The sequence below is a fragment of the Schistocerca americana genome, chromosome 1 (genome assembly GCF_021461395.2).
Source record: "Schistocerca americana isolate TAMUIC-IGC-003095 chromosome 1, iqSchAmer2.1, whole genome shotgun sequence".
NCBI lineage: Eukaryota > Metazoa > Arthropoda > Insecta > Orthoptera > Acrididae > Schistocerca > Schistocerca americana.
In genome coordinates, this window is record NC_060119.1 from 608,332,051 (window position 1) to 608,354,324 (window position 22,274).

The 22,274-nt window shown below is 37.1% G+C and overlaps 1 protein-coding gene across 1 annotated transcript in view; it reads right to left on the reverse strand.

The window, feature by feature from the left end:
* Window positions 1-2,329: 2,329 nt before the first annotated feature.
* The window catches only part of LOC124607240 (ATP-binding cassette sub-family C member Sur), a 410,012-nt gene continuing 390,067 nt past the window's right edge, over window positions 2,330-22,274 (reverse strand). The window contains exon 27 of the mRNA XM_047139518.1: window positions 2,330-3,025. Coding sequence (XP_046995474.1) covers window positions 2,870-3,025 — 156 coding nt within the window. The 3' untranslated portion in view covers window positions 2,330-2,869. The remainder of the gene's footprint in view (window positions 3,026-22,274) is intronic.

Below are 22,274 nucleotides of genomic sequence, written 5' to 3' on the forward strand. Positions count from 1 at the left end.
GTAAGCGAAAAGGTTAACTGAGAGAAGCATAACTATAAGAGAATGTTTAAAACTAAGATCTTGAACATATAGGTCTAAAATAATAAAAAAAAAATGTTCATCATAAAATTGTTGAACCCCATATATTTTTGCAACCATAGATATTACCACAGACAGCTCTGAAAAAACCAGGACTGTCCAATGTAATCCTGGACATTTGGTAAACCTATGTAGGGTCAACAATGCATTTCCAGCTCCAAACCTTCATTCGCAAGTAATGCTGTGTTATAAAGAGGACATTTCAAATTGTGAGGTAAAACTTTCAATTAATTGTGAGCAATAATGTTTCAACTGTAAGCAGGGCTCAGTATTTATTGATGTACATTACTCTTTTCTTTGAAAAATAGCAATGTAACCAAGTAAATATAAGCTCCCAATAGGAGATAAACAGCTGCTATTTAGTGTAATGACTACAGAGTTGCTTTTCTTTAAGTAGGCGCATTCTATATGATTTACTTGATTAAAGTTAGCTGGCATGAGCATGAGTTGAGTAGCATTAAGCATTTTAATGATAGTTTATTGTCAGCACAAACGTTTTACAATTTGCTTCTGTTTTGTTAATGTATACCTTGCCTCATTCCACATCCTTGAAAGTTCTCCTTCTGGAGAGGATCTAGAGAACATGACAAATGTTGAGGATTGTTTTTGAAGCCATAAAGAGTTTGGATACTCTGCTGGCATCATCGTGAAATTACTCAGGTTATTCCATGCATATTTCTTCCTTCAGTTAAAACGATGACTTCAAATTGAACTATACCACCTCTGCATCTTCATTAGCAACAATATTTAATATACTACCTCTGCATCTTCATTAGCAACAATATTTAATACTGCTGTAATAATGGCATGCCAAACAACTAGACTAAATGTTTCATGATGGTCAATGTCCTCACATTAACTGAAAATCCAACCAACAAGTGTACCTTTATAATGATGAAGTATTCCATCAATACATTGTTTGACAAAAAAAAAAAAAAAAAAAACATTCTCTGCTTCAAGAATCCACCACAGAAATGTCTATATTTGATGTTGATTTGATCTGAAAATAATCTCAGAATTTATTCAACAAGTTATGGCTAAAACACAATTTCTCTTCTGTGAATGACTTGTCAAGTAACTTTTATTCATAGTTGACAAATACTAACATTTTCAGCATAAGCAAAAATTCTAATATTTTTTATTGTGGTCTATTGTCGCATTTGTCTTTGTAATGATTACCAGCTTCACTAAAGTTATGAAAATCTCAGGTCCATTGCAGTTGCAGAGTAACCCTTGAAGTTTATGAGCTGTGCACAGCCTTTGTAAGTTCATAATAATTTTAAGTAAACCGGTAACAATATAAGGCAAATGAGAGAACAAGCTGCAATAAAAACACATTAGAATGATGATTCAGCTGTCACAGATTTACTTCCACTTGACATGATGTCAAGCTTTGACAAGTTTGTAGGCAACAGTGACTGCTTATTATCCTTCTGCACCAGTTTTTTACAGCACATGTGTATAGCATTTGGGCCCAGAAGTATGCAGCCTGTACATATCAGCATTCTTCGATGTGAATAACTGATACAGAGCCCACGCACTTTCAGAACTCAATAATTGGAAATTGCCTTGAGCCCTACTGGCAATTCTGTTAATTCCATTCAGAATTGTCCCGCAAAAATTAAATTTAATCTTTCACTTCTGTTGTCCAGTTATCCTGATCTAGTAATCTGACTTTTTTGTTTGTTTTATGTGTAGACTAGTTCCTTAGAATATATATTTTTGTTAACATACAGATTATAATTGCGCTTTCACATCACCTCTGTGGGTATCCGTTTGTTCTTTTGATGTTCAGCAGTTCTGATGGGGCTGTATTGATAACATTGCATTACCGATGTGACATAATACATGAACTTTTGTACTGTGATGATGGTTATTAACCAAAACCAGTAGGGATAATGAAGGCCATATATAAAGCTGTATCTCGTGCATTTTGTAAAATAAAAGGCTAGAGTAATGACCCACAATTTATCCAAGAAATGAATGGTATATGACACTTTGCAGTGATTAGAAATAGATAGATGTATAAGTAATCATTGCAAGATTTTCAAATTTGAAGTAGAAGTAAACAATACCTTTCCTTCTATAAACTAATATGTTTATTTAATGTTTGGTGTAAAATTGGTTTAAAGCCAACAAAAAATTAAGAAAAAAGTTTTTTTAATGTTTGAAGAAGAGAAGTTTGTTCAAAAAAACATTAAGTAAATTTAATTTTTTTTTACAAAATATAATTGTTAAATACTAAATCACAAAACTGAAATACATACAAAGGTAAAATACAGAGAGTAAAGGGATACATATTTCTGTGGAGAAATGTAATGAAAGTAGAAGGAAGCTATGAGGAACAGTAGATTAGCTACCTAGAGATCAGAAACTTTCAGACTGTTCTCGAATACTTATGAAACAATAGTGAATTTAAGTACATAACCTCATAACTAATATCAAGATTTCATAAAAAATATCAGGATATACAAGATCAGCACCATAAAAATAAATTCTGTTTTTTACACACAAAAACTCCACATAATAAAATAAGAAAAAGTTATTTGTACATTTCTCTTATCTGTTAAGCTCAGACCTTCTTAGATTAAAATGAAAAAATAAATTATGGAGTAGTCTGTATACAAAAAATTTTGTCTACCTACAGTCATTTTTCTTTAAAAATAGATGAAGGACTTCTCACTCACAACAAACTGCAAGCCAAATGCAAAATTTACAAAGGTACTCTTCTGGTTTCCTTGAAGTAATAATCAAGTTCATAAGATACTAAAAAGTAATGAGTCTATACATTTCAGGTACAGATGCCATCTTCTTCTGCTGCTCTTAGCAAGGAAGAGAAGATGCCCATAGACCTACTAAGTAGTTGTGTAGGTGTCCCATCTTCAACAATGCGGCCAGAATCCAAAACTAGGATGCGATCACAATTCAGAATTGTCCTTAGTCGATGCTATACAAAAAAAGAAAGGTATGGTTTAAATGATGACAACAGCTATGGAAATAAAAAAAGTCCAGGAGCAAGAATACGGTAATGGTCAGAATTCCTGTGTTTTTGTTTGTTATACTAAATCAGCAGAGTACAATGGGTAAAAATGGAAAGAAATAAGAAACTAAACAATACTACTGAACTGATACAGGCTTTAGAAAATAATGCCAATGTTGATGAAGAGTAAATAAGGAGTATATATTTTTCTTAGACGGAAGATTCCATTGTGAAAACTGTGTCAATAAACTTCAAGAAGCAAATTACAGTTAAGTTGATGTCAATATAAACACTTAAAAATAGGAAAAAATATTACTTTCCAAGCTCTCAAGAGTTCTTCTGTTCCTTCCTAAAAGAGAAATGAGGGCTTAAGAGATATTGGCTGGTGAAAGTTGAAAATTTGGGGTGGATCACTCAGACTCAATCTAAATAAATATTCATTTTGAAGTGCATGGAACCACATGTCACATTTTCTTCACGTTCCAATGCCTCTGCAGAACCTGACTAATCTAATCTTGTCTGTACAGTCCCTGCAAGTGTTTTATAGAGTGAGCTGAATTATATTTGTAAGTTCTTTACTTAAGGGGGGATATAATCGATTTTGGTCCAAAAAATCGATTTTTCAAAAATATTATTTTCTTGATCTACATAGTGTAATCTATGTTGTGTGTGATTTTTGTCACGATAGCAGCTTTAGATATGCTTTTAAATTGTTAAATTGATTCACTCTGCACTGGTGACCACGCCCACCTTTTCTTGCATTTGGGAAACTGCTTGTTTCAGTGGAATTTTCGTCAGTGAGAAGACTGTTTTCTTTCGATGTCTTTGGCTGACATCTATATCTTTGCATGAAAACTTTCTTGTATGTGGTTTAGTATGTTTTGACAATACTAAATCATATTAGTAGGTGGAAGGTTGAATTCGCAAACATTTACGTGGAAGTCAAGATTTATGCATAATGGGTCATGGAAAAACTGTTTAGGAAACGGAGGTTTCATGGAAATCGTTTTGCCAACAAAAAAGAGGAAGCAGCTTGAAATGAATAACATAAGTTCTCAGGATCAGCTTCGAAACTTGGGACAGGATAATTGTACAAGTGTGTGAATGATGTTGATATGGATGCCACAGGATTCAGACTTATTGATTTAGAGCTTCTCTGCCAGACTATAAAGTTTTCATGTTCATGTGTTAGCTTTAAAAATATGGAATGCATGATTGTTGTTGCACAAAGAAGAGTGGGAATAACTTGTGATTTTTAATTAATTTGTAATTCGTGTGGCTATGTGTTTTCATTTTCCTCCTCCAACAAAACTAACACTGGTACCTATGAAAGCAATTTTAGGTTAGCATATGCTCTGAGATGCCTTGGACAGGGCAGGGAAGGAGGTAATTTATTGTATGGTTTTCTGAACATGCTTCCACCTTGTGCAACGTTTGAAAAAATACATAAGGAAATGTCTGATGCTGTATGTGATATTGCCAAAGTTCTATGAAGAAAGCAGTGAAGGAACTGGTGGACATAAACCAAAAAGAAATAGATCCTGGAGTAGATAGATATTCATGACAGTGAATCTCCTACAAAAGTTACTGACCTGTGTGTGTCTGTAGATGGGACCGGGATGAAAAGGGGTCACACATCTCTGTATGGAGTTGCATCTGTTATTGGTATTGATTCAGGTAAAGTTTTAGATGTACAGGGTGTATACGTCCCGGGAAATCCAGGAAAAACCCGGGAAATTTTTCATCCGTGAGAGAACCGGAAAAAATGGGAATTTTTCATGGTTTTAATTTTCAGTTAAATTTTTGTAATTTTGACTGGTAAGAACTGATATTCTAACATTATGTATCTTTATCCCACTACTGCAGAATAATACTGCAGAAATCAAATATAAACGAGAGAAAAATACCAAAATAAAACTTGAGTTGCAAAAGAAATGTGGCATTTACAACAACAAAGCACCTGCACACGCAAGCGTCTGCCAAGGGCAAAATGTGTCGACGGCCTAGGAAGAAGACTGCATTAATTCGTAACAACAAACTGTTTATGATGAGCGTGAAGTCTCAACTGTTTTACATTAGGTTAGTTTGAGCAGCTGCCAGTGGACTCAGCACATGTACAGCTCAGTCACATATGAGCTTTATCTTCTCTGGCTACTTGAAGCCAGATGCTAAATGCAAAAAAATTTTCTGGCGCACCCAAGTTGCCAGATTTATGCATGCGCAGAGCAGTCTGAGCTGTACTGGGAGGGGGGGGGGGGGGGGGGGGGGGAGAGGGGGTAGTCTCGACTTCTTCCTGTACAGTTCCCATGTCAAATGGAAACAGAATGGATTTCTGTGGCTGGGAGCCATTAGGTGAATTAAAATACATGCACATAATTATGGAAGGCTGAAATATATCATTTGTTTCAGTTTTCTGATTTTATTTCATTTCCACGTTTTTGGCAGTCAAGCAACAATCGCCTTGCAGAACAATGAAGTTATTTTCATCGGTCTGCTAGAGAAAATTGGCTTTTATTAATCTTTTCTACCGAGGCAGTCAATTTGTTTGAAACAAAGCATTTCATTCCACAGTATAGGCTAGTTTCAACTGTTCGCTGAATTTCAAGTGCACGTTTTCATCTTCTGGTATGCATGGCATTTTGCTATAATAAAGAACCAAACATGAGATAGCACAGTACCGGCACCCTAAGAAAATTTACATCCCGAAAACCACTCAGGAAAATTTAATATCAGGTTGGGGCCTACTTTATTGTGAATCTGGACATACGAGTATGCACTTCAAGTCGAATTTTACAGGGCATACATAAAGTCTGGGAACACTTTCAATTATTTATTGCACAAGCACCAAACATTGTACAGATGTCATACATATTGCATTTTGAAGAGATAATCTGGAAAGTTTTTGTACAAACATTCGATATGAAAACCATGAGTGACCGGCAGACATCAATACGGTAATCGAATTCTTGCCATACCCGTCCCAGCACGGCTTTGTTGACTCTGACAGTCACTTCCCATATTCTCTCCCGGAGCTCTGCTACATCACGTAGTGGGGCAGTACGTACACCAGATCTTTAATATGTCACCACAGAAAAAAGTTATACGGGTGAGATCTGGTGACCGGGGAGGCAATTTCATGAAACAGCTGTCCCCTTCTGTAGCACGGCCAATCCATCGATGCGACAGCTCCATGCTTAGGTACCCACGAAGTTCATGATGAAAATTGAGTGGAGCCCAATCCTGCTGAAAGCTGAACAGAGAATTCAATTGCATTTGAGGCATCAGCCATTGCTGCAACAAGTCAAAGTAGGAATATCCAGTGACAGTGCTCTCGGCGAAGAAGAATGGCCCGTACAGTTTTCGACGTGATAAGGCACAAAAAACATATACCTTTGAGGATTCACTCTCAAATTCAATGCATTCGTGTGGATGCTTTGTACCCCAGATTCAACAATTATGCCTGTCCACTTCCCCATTAGTGTGAAAAGTGGCTTCGTCGCTGAAAATTGAGCGATCAACAATGCCATCCCCATCCTCATTCAATTGTTGCAACTGTGAACAAAACTCAAAACGCTTGTCTTTGTCGTCGTCATTGAGCTTCTGCACTAGCTCCAATTTGACTGGTTTCATATACAGCTTCTGTCACAGGACTTTCCACACTGACATTGGAGCCATTTTAAGTTCATGGGATGCACGACGCACCAATTTCTTTAGACTCCTTGTGAATGTCTCTCGTACGCGCGCTCCACATTCGCTTCACTCACACTGGGACGTCCGCTTCTCTCTGCCGGGCTCAAGCAACCGGCCGTAACGAATTTGTTGTGCCAGTGGTAAATGGCGTTCCTTGTTGGTGGCTTCTTACCGTACTTGGTTCTAAACATCCGTTGAACAGCTGTAGCACACTTGTTTTTGTCGAACTCCAACACACAGAAAGTTCGCTCCATACCTGCACTCGCCCTGTTTGCGACCAGCGCTATCAGCAAATTACCAAACTTCACTGTGACGGTATACATGAAAAAAAATCTTTCAGGGTTTCTCTTAAAAATGACATATGTATGATATCTGTACAATGTTTGTTTCTTGTGCAATAAATAACTGAAAGTGTTCCCGGACTTTATGTACACACTGTACATATTAGTATGGTTTACCAACTACCGATGCTCTTGGAGTATACTCTGATGTCCTGTTTCTTTTATGACTTAATGTAAGATATATTATGGTGCGTTTAAAATTAGTTGGGACTTTTGACGTTTGCCCGGGTAACAACAATGGCGAGCCAACTTACCCTGCCACGCCCGCGGCGGTTCGTCTGGTAAAGGGCCTCTGTTTGCCACAACATGAATAAACAATATCACGTGGCATCACGCATAAGATGTGTGAACGTTCGTCAGCTCTCGTAATATAGTCGAATTTGTGGCACAGAAATGTTCTGTAGTCATCAGGTATTGTGAAGAAGCGTTTTGTGATAGCATTGCATTAATAACAACAGTGCAGTACATCTGAATAAGAAATTTGCAATAAAAGGTCGTCCAGGATCACCGTTCAGCTCCAAGGATGCAGTGGAGGAGAGCAAATACTTTTCTCTGGTTACAAAGAAATGTTCCATGAGATAAAGTTGGACCTAGCAAGTACAAGGGGAAGTTAATAGAACTTGTAGTTCTGTATAAGCCAAAACTTCATGCTACCAGGTCTACGAACTGGCCGACCATAAAGGGCATAGTTCCAGCAGGCTTCTTCCTTACCATGCTCATTTAAACCTTACGGAGTATATGGGTCTAGGTGAAAAGTGATTTGGCAAAACTCAACAAGAATTTAAGCTCACTGAGACTGAAAAACTTGAGTTGTCAGCCATATCAAAAAGGGAAGATGAGACATTGATTCATGAAGAAGGACTGTGATGGGTTTCGAGGAATACTTATCTTGTTCCGATGTTAAATCTGCTTCTTTGTCAAAACACAGCAGAGTTTAGAAATATTCATCTCCCAAATTTTCTAATGGACTTAAAATTTCGAAAGAATCCTCAAACAGTGCAACTAACAACTGTACAAGTCAGGTCAATAGTTTATAACAGTCAATTGTCAGTATAAAAATAAATGTGTAACTTCTTGACTAATATTGTTGCAAAACCCACAGCAACTCGCATTTCACCAGCTATCGATGCCCTCAATAATTACATTATTTCGCTGTTTTCACTTGAATATCTCAGTAGATATGGAAGTTCATATTAATCATATGGCAAAACACTCTCAACTTTGCGTGCTATCATTCACCAAATCTTGTTTCGATATGTCAAACCATTTATAAGATACGAGGAATTTATGAATATTTCATTCTAGTTTCTTCATCGATGAACGAGTTCGTGACGGTGTGGTTAACATACATTCCATTTTCCCGAGATTGGAAACAGACAGCGATCCTCCAAAGTTTAAAGAATAATTCAATGTATTGTCTACATTTAAAACGCAGCAACGTACAACCTAACAAGCACAAAACACAAATTCATAGCGACACCTATTTTTGATTGCGAACTACAGATTTCTTGGAGTACCGTAGTTTATGTTCTATCGAAATATGGCAAGAACTATTACCATTAACGAAATGATAGGGTCATCATGAAGCTGACGAATTAAACTATAAGATGTGCGGGAATCAGATTTTATTACAAAATAGTTTGTTTAAAATCGTTTGAGAAAGATTGCAGATCAGCCGGCTTGCGCTACGACTTCCTGTTCCCGCAGTCAAGCGAGCCTGCTAGGTTCCTGCGCATTATACTGTGGTCATCTGCTGAAGTGCCCAGCTCTCACTGGCTTGCAACTACGCTTCCCTCCCCTCGCTCCGTACTACACTGTCAGAAGTTGCAACTTATTTTAAACACACTATAATGCTTTATACGTACGGACATACGGGATTTCTACTACCATCGTTGCACAAGCGCAGTAATGCCTGTTCTCTGGCAACTGCTGAAACGAACCTATTTCTAACACGTCTCGGGAAAATATTTTGAATGGTGGCTTGAAATGCGTTACTTTCAAAGATTGGGTGTGAGAACGTACGATGAATTTCGTAAATCACAGAGCGTTTGACTCTCGGCTACAACTTAACAATTTGAGAACTGGAGGCCAGAAATTTATGTAATTATATTAAATTTTACTGGCACATTTGTGTGATGGATCCTAAAATGTAATACACACAAAATAGACACCAATATTACATGTGAAAGATTAGCTTCTCTTGTAGCTTATTAATCTTCGGGATCAATACTATAAGTGAAAGCTTAGCTTTTCTTGTACCTACACTATGTATATTAATTTAAACTTTTCCTGTTTCTTTATTGGCACTACTTAACTGTGATGTTGCTATTGGATGACTACATCTCGTGTCCTATGCTCTGAATATCTGCTGTCATCGGCTGGAGAGATCACGTGACATGAGTTATGATTGGCCTAAAAGGGCATCATCACAATCTCGATTTCAAGGCTTAGGAAACTATCGTAATTACTAAAACCTGCAGCGTATCGTAATAACAGAAATTAGACCCTTTTTTTTTTTTTTTTTGGGGCGCCCGGAAGTTCTATGCTGACGATGTATAAAACGTCAACCATTCAATGGATTGATAAGCTCTACAGTTCCGTGGGAAAGTATACTGCCACTTAACACAGAAAAAGTGCCTTTTCATCCAGGAAAAAGTGTGTTTCTTCACCGGGAAAAACACGGAATTTTTTTTGCCTTGTCCACGTATACACCCTGTGTAGAAATTATGTCTAAATACTGTCACCAGCGTGCAACAAGGAAAATGTCCAACAACGAAGACAGTGAGAAACTGTGGCAAGAAAAGCATGCAGTAAGCATGCTCTAAAAATTATAGTGGCTCAAGTGGTGGCTGCTGCAGTTGTGAGGATGTTCTCCAGATCTGAGGGCCAGTATGGTATCAGATATACTAAATACCTTGGTGATGGGGAATTCTCTTCGTTCAAAGCTGTAACAGATAAAAATCCATACAATACAATAATAGAAAAGTTGGAATGTGTTGGCCACATCCAAAAGAGGCTTGGTGGTGGGTTTCGTTGCTTGCTGAAAGAGAAGAAAGGTGAAGTACTTGAGGATGGAAAACCACTAGGAGGAAAAGGCAAGCTTACACTGAAAGAAATTTATTCTCTGCAGTTATTTTATGGGAGAGCTATCAGGAAAAACACACGCAATTTAGAGGCAATGAGGCGTACTGTATGGGCAGTTTTTTTTTCCACAAGCTACCCACTGACCAAACACCAATGCACAACCTGTGTCTGAAAAACGATTGGTGAAGTTCAGCAACAGAGATGAGACATACATAAACAGTCATTGCTAGAACCTGTTATGAATGCAATTAAGCCCACATTAAGATTTCTTGCAAACTCTGGTTTATTGAGGAAGTGTCTTCACGGAAAGACACAAAATGCAAATGAAAGCCTCAATAATTTAATTTGGATTAGATGCTCAAAAAGGACACTCTGAGGACTTGAAGTACTCTAAATAGGCATCTATGATGCAGCTACAACAAAAGCAGTTTACACCATTGACGAGACCAGGGTGGCATGGCCTTCACCTCAACAGGAAGGGGAAGGGTAAATTGGCTGGGGAAATAGCAGAAAAGTTAAAGAGGGGAGGCACTGTCATGAGTGGTAAAATACCAGTGGTTATAGGGTTCAGAAAAGACCCTTTTTTAGGGTAGGGAGGACAGAAAGAAAGCAAATTTTAAGAGAGATTAGAACTGAGACAAACCTTAAGTTTGAGAAAGAAATCAAAAAACATAATTCCAGCTTATTACATCAGCATAAACAGCTATTAGTTAAGAATTTTCAACAGTCAGCAGATATAACTCTACCAAGTTTTAACTCAGTCAATGTGAAATGTCAGCTATCTTTATTACATCAAAATATTTGAGGACTGAGAAATAAAATTAATGAATCAACTATCTGCTTAGGTGAATTAGAGTCTTCAAACCCAGCTGACACAATCTGCCTCTCTGAACATCATGTGGGCACTGGTATAGAACTTTTAAGTGTTACAGGGTTTAGGTTAGCATCTCACTTTTGTAGATCAGAAATGGAGAAAGGAGGAGTTGTCACATTCATTAGGAACTGTCATAAATTTAAGAACATAGACGTTCATAAATTTTGCCTAGAACAGCATATGGAAGCATGTGCAACAGAATTAGAATTTCACAAAAAATCCTTCATAATATTAAGTGTATATCGAGCACCTGCAGGTAACTTTAATCTGTTTGTAAACCACCTTGAAGCTGTACTGGACCATTTAACAACCAAAAGCAAAGAAACAGTGGTTGCTGGTCATTTCAATGTAGATTTCCTTAAAGACTCTCCCAATAAGAACTTATTCGAGTTAGGAACACTATCATTCAACTTAATTCCCACTGTAAAGTTCCCCACTAGGGTAGCCACTTGCTCACAAACAGCCATTGATAATATATTTATACAAAAGTCCAATGAACAAAATTATATTACAAAACCAATAGTCAATGGCCTCTCAGACCATGACATGCAGTTCCTTCTGTTAAATGTTAATACTGAACAGAATATAAAATCTGTTAAATCTGAGCTCAAGAGGGTAATCAATAAGCCAAAAATTGATTATTTTAGGACACTCCTCAGAGACATTCACTGGACTGATTTTTACAGTCCTCATGGCATGAATAAAAAATATAACACTTTTGCTAATAAACTGCTTACCTTATTCGAACACTATTTTCCCCCAAAACTTGCCAAGGTTAGAGCAAACTCTACAAAAAAGACATGTATTACTCAAGGAATAGGGGTATCTTGTAAAACAAAAAGAAAACTGCATCTGTCAATCCGAAACAGTTCCGATGTTGATGCTATAGCACATTACAAGAAATACTGCAAAATATTAAAGACTGTAATACGGATGTCAAAGCAAATATATTACAAGGAAAAGATAGTCATATCAGATAGCAAAATAAAGACAATATGGGATATAGTGAAGGAGGAGACCGGTAGAACCAGACATGAAGAGGAACAAATAGCATTAAGAGTAAATGATACATTGGTGACAGATGTGTTTAGTGTTGCAGAACTTTTTAATAAACATTTTATAACTGTTACTGAAAAGATGGGGTTGTCAGGTTCGGTAGATGCTGCTATGGAATACCTCAGACCACAAAATTTCAAGCAACTTCCATAATATGAATTTGACCCTCACTACCCCAACAGAAATAACGTTCATCATAAAATCTTTAAAATCAAAAACATCTAGTGGGTATGATGAAATATCAACAAAGTTAATTAAAGAATGTGATTCTGAGCTAAGTAACATATTAAGTTATCTGTGTGACCAGTCATTTATCGGTGGAATATTTCCTGAATGGCTGAAATATGCTGAAGTTAAGCCACTGTTTAAGAAGGGAGATAAAGAAATAGCATCAAATTTCTGTCCAATTTCACTGTTGCCAGCATTCTCAAAAATTTTCAAAAAAGTAATGTACAGTCGGCTTTATAACCATCTTATCTCAAATAACATACTGTCAAAGTCACAGTTTGGATTTCTAAAAGGTTCTGATATTGAGAATGCTATCTACACTTACAGTGAAAATGTGCTTAATTCATTAGACAAAAAATTGCAGGCAACTGGTATATTTTGTGATTTTTCAAAGGCATTTGACTGTGTAAATCACAATATCCTTTCAAGTACATTTTATTAGGAAAGAGACATGTATCAAGCTATCAGGCATCATCCAACTGGGAACTAATTACATGTGGGGTCCCACAAGGTTCCATTTTGGGGCCCTTACTTTTTCTTGTGTATATCAATGACCTTTCATCAGTAACATTACCAGATGCCAAATTTGTTTTGTTTGCCGATGATACAAACATTGCAATAAATAGCAAATCAAGCGTAGTCTTAGAAAGATCAGCTAATAAAATATTTGCGGACATTAATCACTGGTTCCTAGCCAATTATTTGTCACTAAACTTTGGAAAAACACACTACATTCAGTTCAGAACTTGTAAGGGGTGTCCCACGAGTATATGTATAACATATGATGACAAGAAGATAGAGGAAGTGGACAGTGTTAAATTCTTGGGATTACAGCCTGATAACAAATTCAACTGGGAGGAGCACACCACAGAATTGCTGAAGCAGCTTAACAAATCTCTGTTTGCAATGCGTATTTTGTCAGACATAGGGCATATAAAAATGAAAAAGCTGGCATATTATGCTTACTTTCATTCCATAATGCCATATGGGATTATTTTTTGGGGTAATTCAACAAGCCAAGCTAAAGTTTTCTGGGCACAAAAACGTGCAGTAAGAGTTATATACGGTGCGAACTCAAGAACATCCTGCAGAAGCCTGTTTAGGGAACTAGGGATACTAACTACTGCTTCCCAATATATTTATTCCTTAATGAAATTTGTCATTAAAAATATATCACTTTTTCAAACCAACAGCTCAATTCATGGAATCAATACTAGAAATAAGAATAATCTTCACAAGGATTTAAAGTCACTTAGTCTTGTACAAAAAGGTGTGCATTATTCAGGAACACACATTTTCAATAACTGGCCAGCAGCCATAAAAAGCTTAACAACCAATGAAATTCAGTTTAAGAGAAGCCTAAAGGATTTATTGGTGCAAAATTCCTTCTACTCCATTGATATATATATATATATATATATATATATATATATATATATATATATATATATATATATATAAAACTTCTGCGCAATTTCAGTGCAGTAATGTGTTCATTGTAAATGTATGTGTGTGTGTGTGTGTGTGTGTGTGTGTGTGTGTGTGTGTGTGTGTGTGTGTGTGTGTAAGTTACATACAATCTAACTTCTGCACCATTTCAGTGCAGGAATGTGTTCATTGTAAATAAGTATTATAGTAGTTGTATTACATGTTTATTACCTTACAAATACATAAAAAACTTTTTAATTTTAAATTCAGTGCATTAGTATTTGTAAAATGACTTTCATATAGTGTTCATTAAAAAATGACGATCATTCCACTTGGTACCTGTGGAATGGTACATTAGCTCATTTGTTTTAGTTGTAAATATTTGTTATGTATTGTTGTTTTTCTGACATGTTCCACATCCTGGAGGACCTCCTCACTATGGATCAATTGGAATGAAAGTAAATCTAATCTAAAACAAAGGGTCAAGAAAGCTAACAGATCAGAGCTCCTTAAGCTCACAACAAAATAACTCACAACAAATGAGCCAATGCATATAGTACCTGCAAATACAGGCCAGGCAGATTCGAAGAGGGGGGAAGAGAAACCTGGAGGATGAGGAGTATCAGCATGGAGGATTTTAAAATTGAGGTAAGCTTACTACGTCTAGAAGTATGAGAAGAAAATCTTTGAATCTCATTTTCTCTGTTTTACATTATTAGAAGCTTTTTCTCAAAAATTATATGCTTAAATACTATGAAATTTTCGTGAGCTGTTTGCAGCATGTTGCAGTCTCCCTGGAACTAAAAAATATGAGATCCTGCAATTACATTCTGATTTTTAGGTGAGTTTATGTAGAAAAAAAGTTAATTTTAGCTGTGCAAAATTAAAAACTCTGTTAATGATACAGTTTTTACCATAAATTAATAACTGTAGTTTAGTGGTCTTATAACCTTCTCAGGACACTACAATAAAATTTTCAGATTAATTACATGATTAGAATTTGAGTTATGGCTTTTTATAAAAAAAGACAATAAAAAATTATAATTCATATTTCTGGCAAAATATTAATTCTGCATATTTTATTATATTTTTCGTTAAAACTAAACTCTTTTGCTTTACACATGCAAAATCTTAGATTTGTACATTAATAAATAAGGCTGTAATGATTTTTTAAATAAATGTTTACAATTTCTGTTACATCCCCCCTTAAAATGTCTTAATATGGCTTTTGGAAATTGACTTTCACTGGATAATTTGCATCTACCTTCAAGTGTCTGCCAATTCAGGTTTCTCAGCATTTCTGTGACACTCTCCTATGAGTGAAATAGACCTATGACCATTACTGCTGCCTCTTTTTATATTTTTATTTATTTATTATTATTTTTTTTAATATGTCCAATAATTTCTGTTATTTCTACTTGGAATGGGTTCCACACACCTGGGCAATATTGTGGGATGGCTTGCAGTCTGCCTTGTAGTCTGATTCTGTTTTTGTAGTACCCTGCCAATGAACCAAAATTGCCACCACCTTTACATATGATAGAGCCTGTGTGATCATTCTATTTCATATTCCTACAAATTGTTACACCCACGCATTTGTATAGACCGACTGATTCTGGTTGTGAATAACTGGATGTTGCAGTGATTTGATGCTACATTTCTTTCATTTTGTGAAGTGCATAATTTTCTGTTTCTGTGCTCCAGTTTGAGATGGATCAGCTGTTGACGGCATGAGAGGAGACAGAGGTGAAGGGAAAGTCATCAAAAAGTGTATGAGGGAAAAAATTACACAAGGGACAGAATGAAAAAGATAGACTAAATAGCAGAGAAATGCAGTTAACAACTAGGAGAATAGTTTTTAATTGTTTTTATCTTATGTGTGTTACACCACTTCACCAGTAGGAGTTTGACAAACCATTTTCATTGAGCTCTTTAAGCTCACAACAAAATAACTCACAACAAATGAGCCAACGCATATAGTACAAAGTTAGCACAGAAAACATACTGAAAGGAAACTTAAGAATTTGTTTGAATAGTTGATTAAATAGAAAGTCCTATTAAACTGAAAGACTGCAACATATAGATGTAGGTTTTAAATATTATTTATGGCACATCATGTGTGACTAGGCAATCTTTTTCAGGCATGATGCTGAGTTTCCATGTCCACCTGGACTATATGCCCCTTTTGGGGAAACACTCTGCCAAGCAGACCTGAACAGTTTTCCAAAGAAGCCTTTGTTTCTTCAAATTCCTGGTGAAAAATTATGCCTGCATTTTTGGTCATTCATTTAGTTATGTACTATGTTGTGTTGATCTCAAAATGGGTGCCATTCTTCTGAATAAATGAAGATAGTAGAGAAAACTTGCTTCTGTATGCTACGCTAACTGCTAACTGTTAATTATGATACTGCATTCATGTCACACAAATCTTGTACTTTTGTTTTGCTATTTTCATATGTGATATGCCTTCAGCTTGTGCTCGTATTCAAAACTCATGAAATTTATTACTTTTCTAGTTATACATCAGCTGATTTGTAGTATGGTTATGTACTTTACATTTATGTAAGTGTGTAAGTACTTACATCATCACTTATATGCATTGCTGCCTGGTGATCATATGCTAATGTGCTACAACACAGAGTAAATATCACACTAAATTTATGCCATTTCTCAAGCCAGAAATTTGCACTTATGTACAAAAATAATGAACAAAAATACATTCTCCTCATGATAACTAGAAGCCAGTGTCTAGTGCTGAAATAATGGTCAGCCATACTAAGGTCAACTCAGAGAAGGGACACATCTGTCTGTTTTTGATTGTGCACACTCTAATGTGATATCATCCCTGCCAGCACTGAGGGTGCTATGCAGCTCACATCACTACATCAGTATTTTTCTTTGAGAACTGGATGTGAAGTATTGTGCAAACAGACTGTGAGGGACTTTCGAGCAGCAGTTGTCATAAGAGCACCACAGATGACTATCTTAGCACACAGATGGGCAATTCGTTGGCTTAGGTACGAATTCTGCTACTACCAACATTTTTTATTTCCATTTCATTTTATTGCTCTCATTGTTAAACTATTAATCATAAAATTTAAGCTTTTATGGCTACAGATGTCCTCTCTACATTACGTGCTGATAGTGGCTTTGTTGACACTGTACTGCTAGCGTAATGCTGCTACCTGTGCTTTTAAGTGAAGATAATATGTCAATATTTCATTTAAAATTGAGAGCAGAATATCTCATTTCTTCTCATATTACTGATTTTTGTACCCATCGGGTAGTTGTACATGGATGTACTGGCTGCTATGAAATACTTATCACCCGATTGTAAGAAACTATTGGGTGAAAAAAATTGATTTTTGCACATCTTACAGTCTGATATTTTAGATATCTGCAGGACTGAACTTTTTTCTGTTCTTTGTCATAGTTGCTGTGCTGCATCAAATTAAGTAAAGCATTGCACAAAATTTCAGAGTTTGCAGAGGTAAAATTGCATTGTGTGAACCTAGTGTATGGTTAATTTTAGCTCAACATTACTTTGTAGGAAATGTAGATAAGATATTGAAATTTTATGAGAAACAGAGAAGAGAACAATATCTCACTTCATACTTGAAATATTGGTGAGAAGAAAGGTATTGTACATGTTCTCATGATTGTTCCAATGTTTCTCGCTAATACTGAATACTAATAGGCTACATAGCTATAATTAAATATGAGAATTTTACAAATTTCTGTACTGACATAGTTTCCCTGAAAATGTGTAATACTAGCTAACTTTGAACTTGCAGAAATATAACATGTCAAATCTTATGAGGAGAAAGTAGATGCTGCCCCTGAAAAATAAAAAAACAGTATGGTGGATACTGTTTTACGGGAATCATACTTTTTTTTCTAATGCCAAAAAACATCCCAACCTAACAGCAATTAGCTGGGTGAAACTACAAATAAGGGTTACGGAATCAACATTTTGGGTATTTCCAATGTTTCTATATGTTTTTTTTAGCCATTATATAGCTTTGTGGTGGCTTAAAGGAAAACTTTTCAGTTGTCTTAGGTGTATACAAAAATGAGCCACAGCTTTTTGATCTTTCATATCTCCTGATTTCTCCTGATTTTTAAAACTGAATCTCCTGATTTTTGGTTTTTGAAGGTTGGCAGTGGTTCATGGTGTGGGTTCCTGTAGTCATGTCCTAGTTCATGAACCACGGGCAACGTATGAGTGGCCAAGTAAGTGGTCCCGACAGTCGGGATACCAGTTACTTTGGAATAAGGCTGGGCATCTCGGACATATTCTGAGTCGTGGTCACCTTTGTGCTCATACGGCAAAGACTACCAAATCCACCGGTTAGTCCCTCAGCCATTAGGGGTAAAACCCAATGGGACTCGGGGCAAGTAAGGCTAGCAACCTGCTTCCCTGGTACTTTAAAGATGATGCTGGCAACAATCAGAGCAAAATGCCTCGGACCTTTGGAGGTGACGGAGTCCCACCTCTAACTGACAAACCAGGGACTCCTAAGATATGACTTGGCAAACAAATGGTAATGAGATGGGGAGCTATGAATATCAATGGGGGCTACTCTGGGAAGAAGGTAGAGCTGGCAGAGGCTGCAAGTAAGATGGGGCTGGACGTTTTAGCTGTTAGTGACATTCGGGTAAAGGGCGAGAAAGAAGAGGTAGTGGGAGAATACAAGGTCTACCTGTCAGGAGTCAAAGCAGGAATAGCACATTATGGTGTAGGGCTTTACATCAAGAAAGAAATGGAACCCAGCGTAGTTGCAATAAGGTATGTAAACAAACGACTGATGTGGATAGATTTGACAGTGTCTAGCAAGAAAATTAGGATTGTGTCAGTATATTCGCATTGTGAAGGGACAGATCAAGATAAGATGGATAGTTTTTATGAGGCACTCAGTGATGTAGTTGTTAGAGTAAAGGAGAAGGACAGTGTTCTGCTCATGGGTGATTTTAATGCCAGGACTGGAAATCGAACAGAAGGGTATGAAAAGGTTATGGGTAAATTTGGAGAGGATATGTAGGCCAACAGGAACGGGAAACAACTCATGGATTTCTGTGCCAGTATGGGCTTAGTAATCACAAACTCCTTTTTTAAACATAAGAACATTCACCGGTATGCTTCGGAAGGCAGGGGAACCAGATCTGTCATTGACTATATAATAACAGATCAGGAATTCAGGAAGGCTGTGAGGGACACACGTGTATTCAGGGGATTCTTTGATGACACTGATCATTATTTAATCTGCAGTGAAATTGGGATTGTGAGGCAGAAAGTGCAGGAGGTCAGGTCCATATGTATGAGGATAAGAGTGGAGAAACTTCAGGATAAGGAAATCAGGCACAAGTACATAACAGCGATCTCAGAAAGGTACCAGTTAGTTGAGTGTAGTCAATTACAGTCATTGGAAAAGGAATGGACAAGGTACAGGGATACAGTACTAGAAGTGGCTAAAGAATGTCTTGGAACAGTAGTGTGTAAAAGTAGGATGAAGCAAACAGCTTGGTGGAATGGTACAGTCAAGGCAGCCTGTAAAAGGAAAAAGAAGGCTTATCAAAAATGGCTACATACCAGAACCCAGGTAGACAGAGAAAGTTATGTTGAAGAAAGAAACAAAGCCAAACAGATAATTGCAGCATCCAAGAAGAAATCGTGGGAAGACTTTGGAAACAGGTTGGAGACTATGGGTCAAGCTGCTGGAAAACCATTCTGGAGTGTAATTAGCAGTCTTCGAAAGGGAGGTAAGAAGGAAATGACAAGTATTTTGGACAGGTCAGGAAAACTGCTGGTGAATCCTGTGGATGCCTTGGGCAGATGGAGGGAATATTTTGAAGAGTTGCTCAATGTAGGTGAAAATGCGATCAGTAATGTTTCAGATTTTGAGGTAGAATGGGATAGGAATGATGATGGAAATAGGATCACATTTGAGGAAGTGGAAAAAAATGGTCAATAGATTGCAGTGCAATAAAGCGGCTATGGTGGATGAAATTAAGTCAGAACTCATCAAATACAGTGGAATGTCAGGTCTTAAATGGCTACACAGGATAATTGAAATGGCCTGGGAGTCGGGACAGGTTCCATCAGACTGGACAAAAGCAGTAATCACACCAATCTTTAAACATGGAACCAGAAAAGATTGTAACAACTACAGAGGTATCTCTTTAATCAGCGTTGTGGGTAAAATCTTCTCAGGTATTGTTGAAAGGAAAGTGTGAGTATTAGTTGAGGACCAATTGGATGAAAATCAGTGTGGGTTTAGGCCTCTTAGAGGCTGTCAGGACCAGATCTTTAGCTTACAGCAAATAATGGAGAAGTGTTATGAGTGGAACAGGGAATTGTATCTATGCTTTATAGATCTAGAAAAGGCATATGACCGGGTTCCTAGGAGGAAGTTATTGTCTGTTCTACAAGATTATGGAATAGGAGGCAAACTTTTGCAAGCAATTAAAGGTCTTTACATGGATAGTCAGGGAGCAGTTAGAGTTGATGGTAAATTGAGTTCATGGTTCAGAGTAGTTTCAGGGGTAAGACAAGGCTGAAACCTGTCTCCACTGTTGTTCATATTATTTATGGATCATATGTTGAAAACAATAGACTGGCTGGGTGAGATTAAGATATGTGAACACAAAATAAGCAGTCTTGCATATGCGGATGACGTAGTTGTGATGGCAGATTCGATTGAAAGTTTGCAAAGTAATACTTCAGAGCTAGATCAGAAATGTAAGGACTATGGTATGAAGATTAGCATCTCCAAAACGAAAGTAATGTCAGTGGGAAAGAAATATAAACGGATTGAGTGCCAAATAGGAGGAACAAAGTTAGAACAGGTGGACGGTTTCAAGTACTTAGGATGCATATTCTCACAGGATGGCAACATAGTGAAGGAACTGGAAGCGAGGTGTAGCAAAGCTAATGCAGTGAGCGCTCAGCTACGATCTACTCTCTTCTGCAAGAAGGAAGTCAGTACCAAGACTAAGTTATCTGTGCACCGTTCAATCTTTCGACCAACTTTGTTGTATGGGAGCGAAAGCTGGGTGGATTCAGGTTACCTTATCAACAAGGTTGAGGTTACGGATATGAAAGTAGCTAGGATGATTGCAGGTACTAGTAGATGGGAACAATGGCAGGAGGGTGTCCACAATGAGGAAATAAAATAAAAATTGGGAATGAACTCTATAGATGTAGCAGTCAGGGCGAACAGGCTTAGATGGTGGGGTCATGTTACACGCATGGGAGAAGCAAGGTTACCCAAGAGACTCATGGATTCAGCAGTAGAGGGTAAGAGGAGTCCGGGCAGACCAAGGAGAAGGTACCTGGATTCGGTTAAGAATGATTTTGAAGTAATAGGTTTAACATCAGAAGAAGCACCAATGTTAGCACTGAATAGGGGATCATGGAGGAACTGTATAAGGGGGGCTATGCTCCAGACTGAACGCTGAAAGGCATAATCAGTCTTAAATGATGATGATGATGATGATGATGAAGGTTGGCAGGTATGCTGTCTCTGTGCATCAGTAATCATGTGGTCACAAGATGTGTGGGCCCTGCGGTGTGCATCACAGCACATGGCACTGCAGGTTTTACGAGTTCCAGCAGCCGTCTCCAGCAGGGAGTGGCTTACTATTTCAGATGACTTTAATTATTCCTAACTGCCTGTTCAAATATCTAAATACATGCAAGCCCTCGATAATACATGACAAAGTTATGACCTTCAATGGGTACCTTTCCACTGGCATACTAATTTCCTTCTGGCCCTGGATGGAGCTGAGTGTTTGTGATGTATGTCAGGCAAGGCAATCCGTGTGATATCACAATTTCATTATGGGGCCAGCATTTCTTGTGAGCTCCTATGCCATCATAACAACCATCATATTTCATAAATGGTTCATCATTTCAAAATGAGGTATTTTGCAAGTGATAGCATCTAAAGAGACTTTTATATTTTGTAATTAATATGTAAGTAACTCAGCTGCAGCAGAGAGAGGGTCAGTGGGACAGGACATGTAAACACAGCAATAGCACTTAAGTTCTCTAAGTGTAGGGTATGAGGAATTTTTGACCAGTGATTCAGGTAGCAGTTCTGTACCCTCCTATTTAAATGCATGGATTGTAAATTCATTGACTCTTTTTCAATTTTCACTGCTGCCATTTATTATTATTATTATTATTCTTTCTACTTCCTTGCAATGTCAGACAATTAATTATAAAATTTAAATATACTTAAAAAGTTTAATTTACACATGTAAAATTAATTTATTCAATTTAGTTATGATTACTACCCTTGTATGTGAAAAGGCTGTAGTCCACCACATTATAGCACATTGGAAAAATTTTGCATGAGCTGCCACTGCTTTTATGTGCATGCTAACATTGGAGATTTGTCTTTTGAGGCCATAGCTTCTAACTAAAGTAAATACCAGTCATGGATTAGACCTTAGACATGTTCTGATGGGTCAATTGCTGCCTACAAGGCAGTACAATGAGCAATATATGATG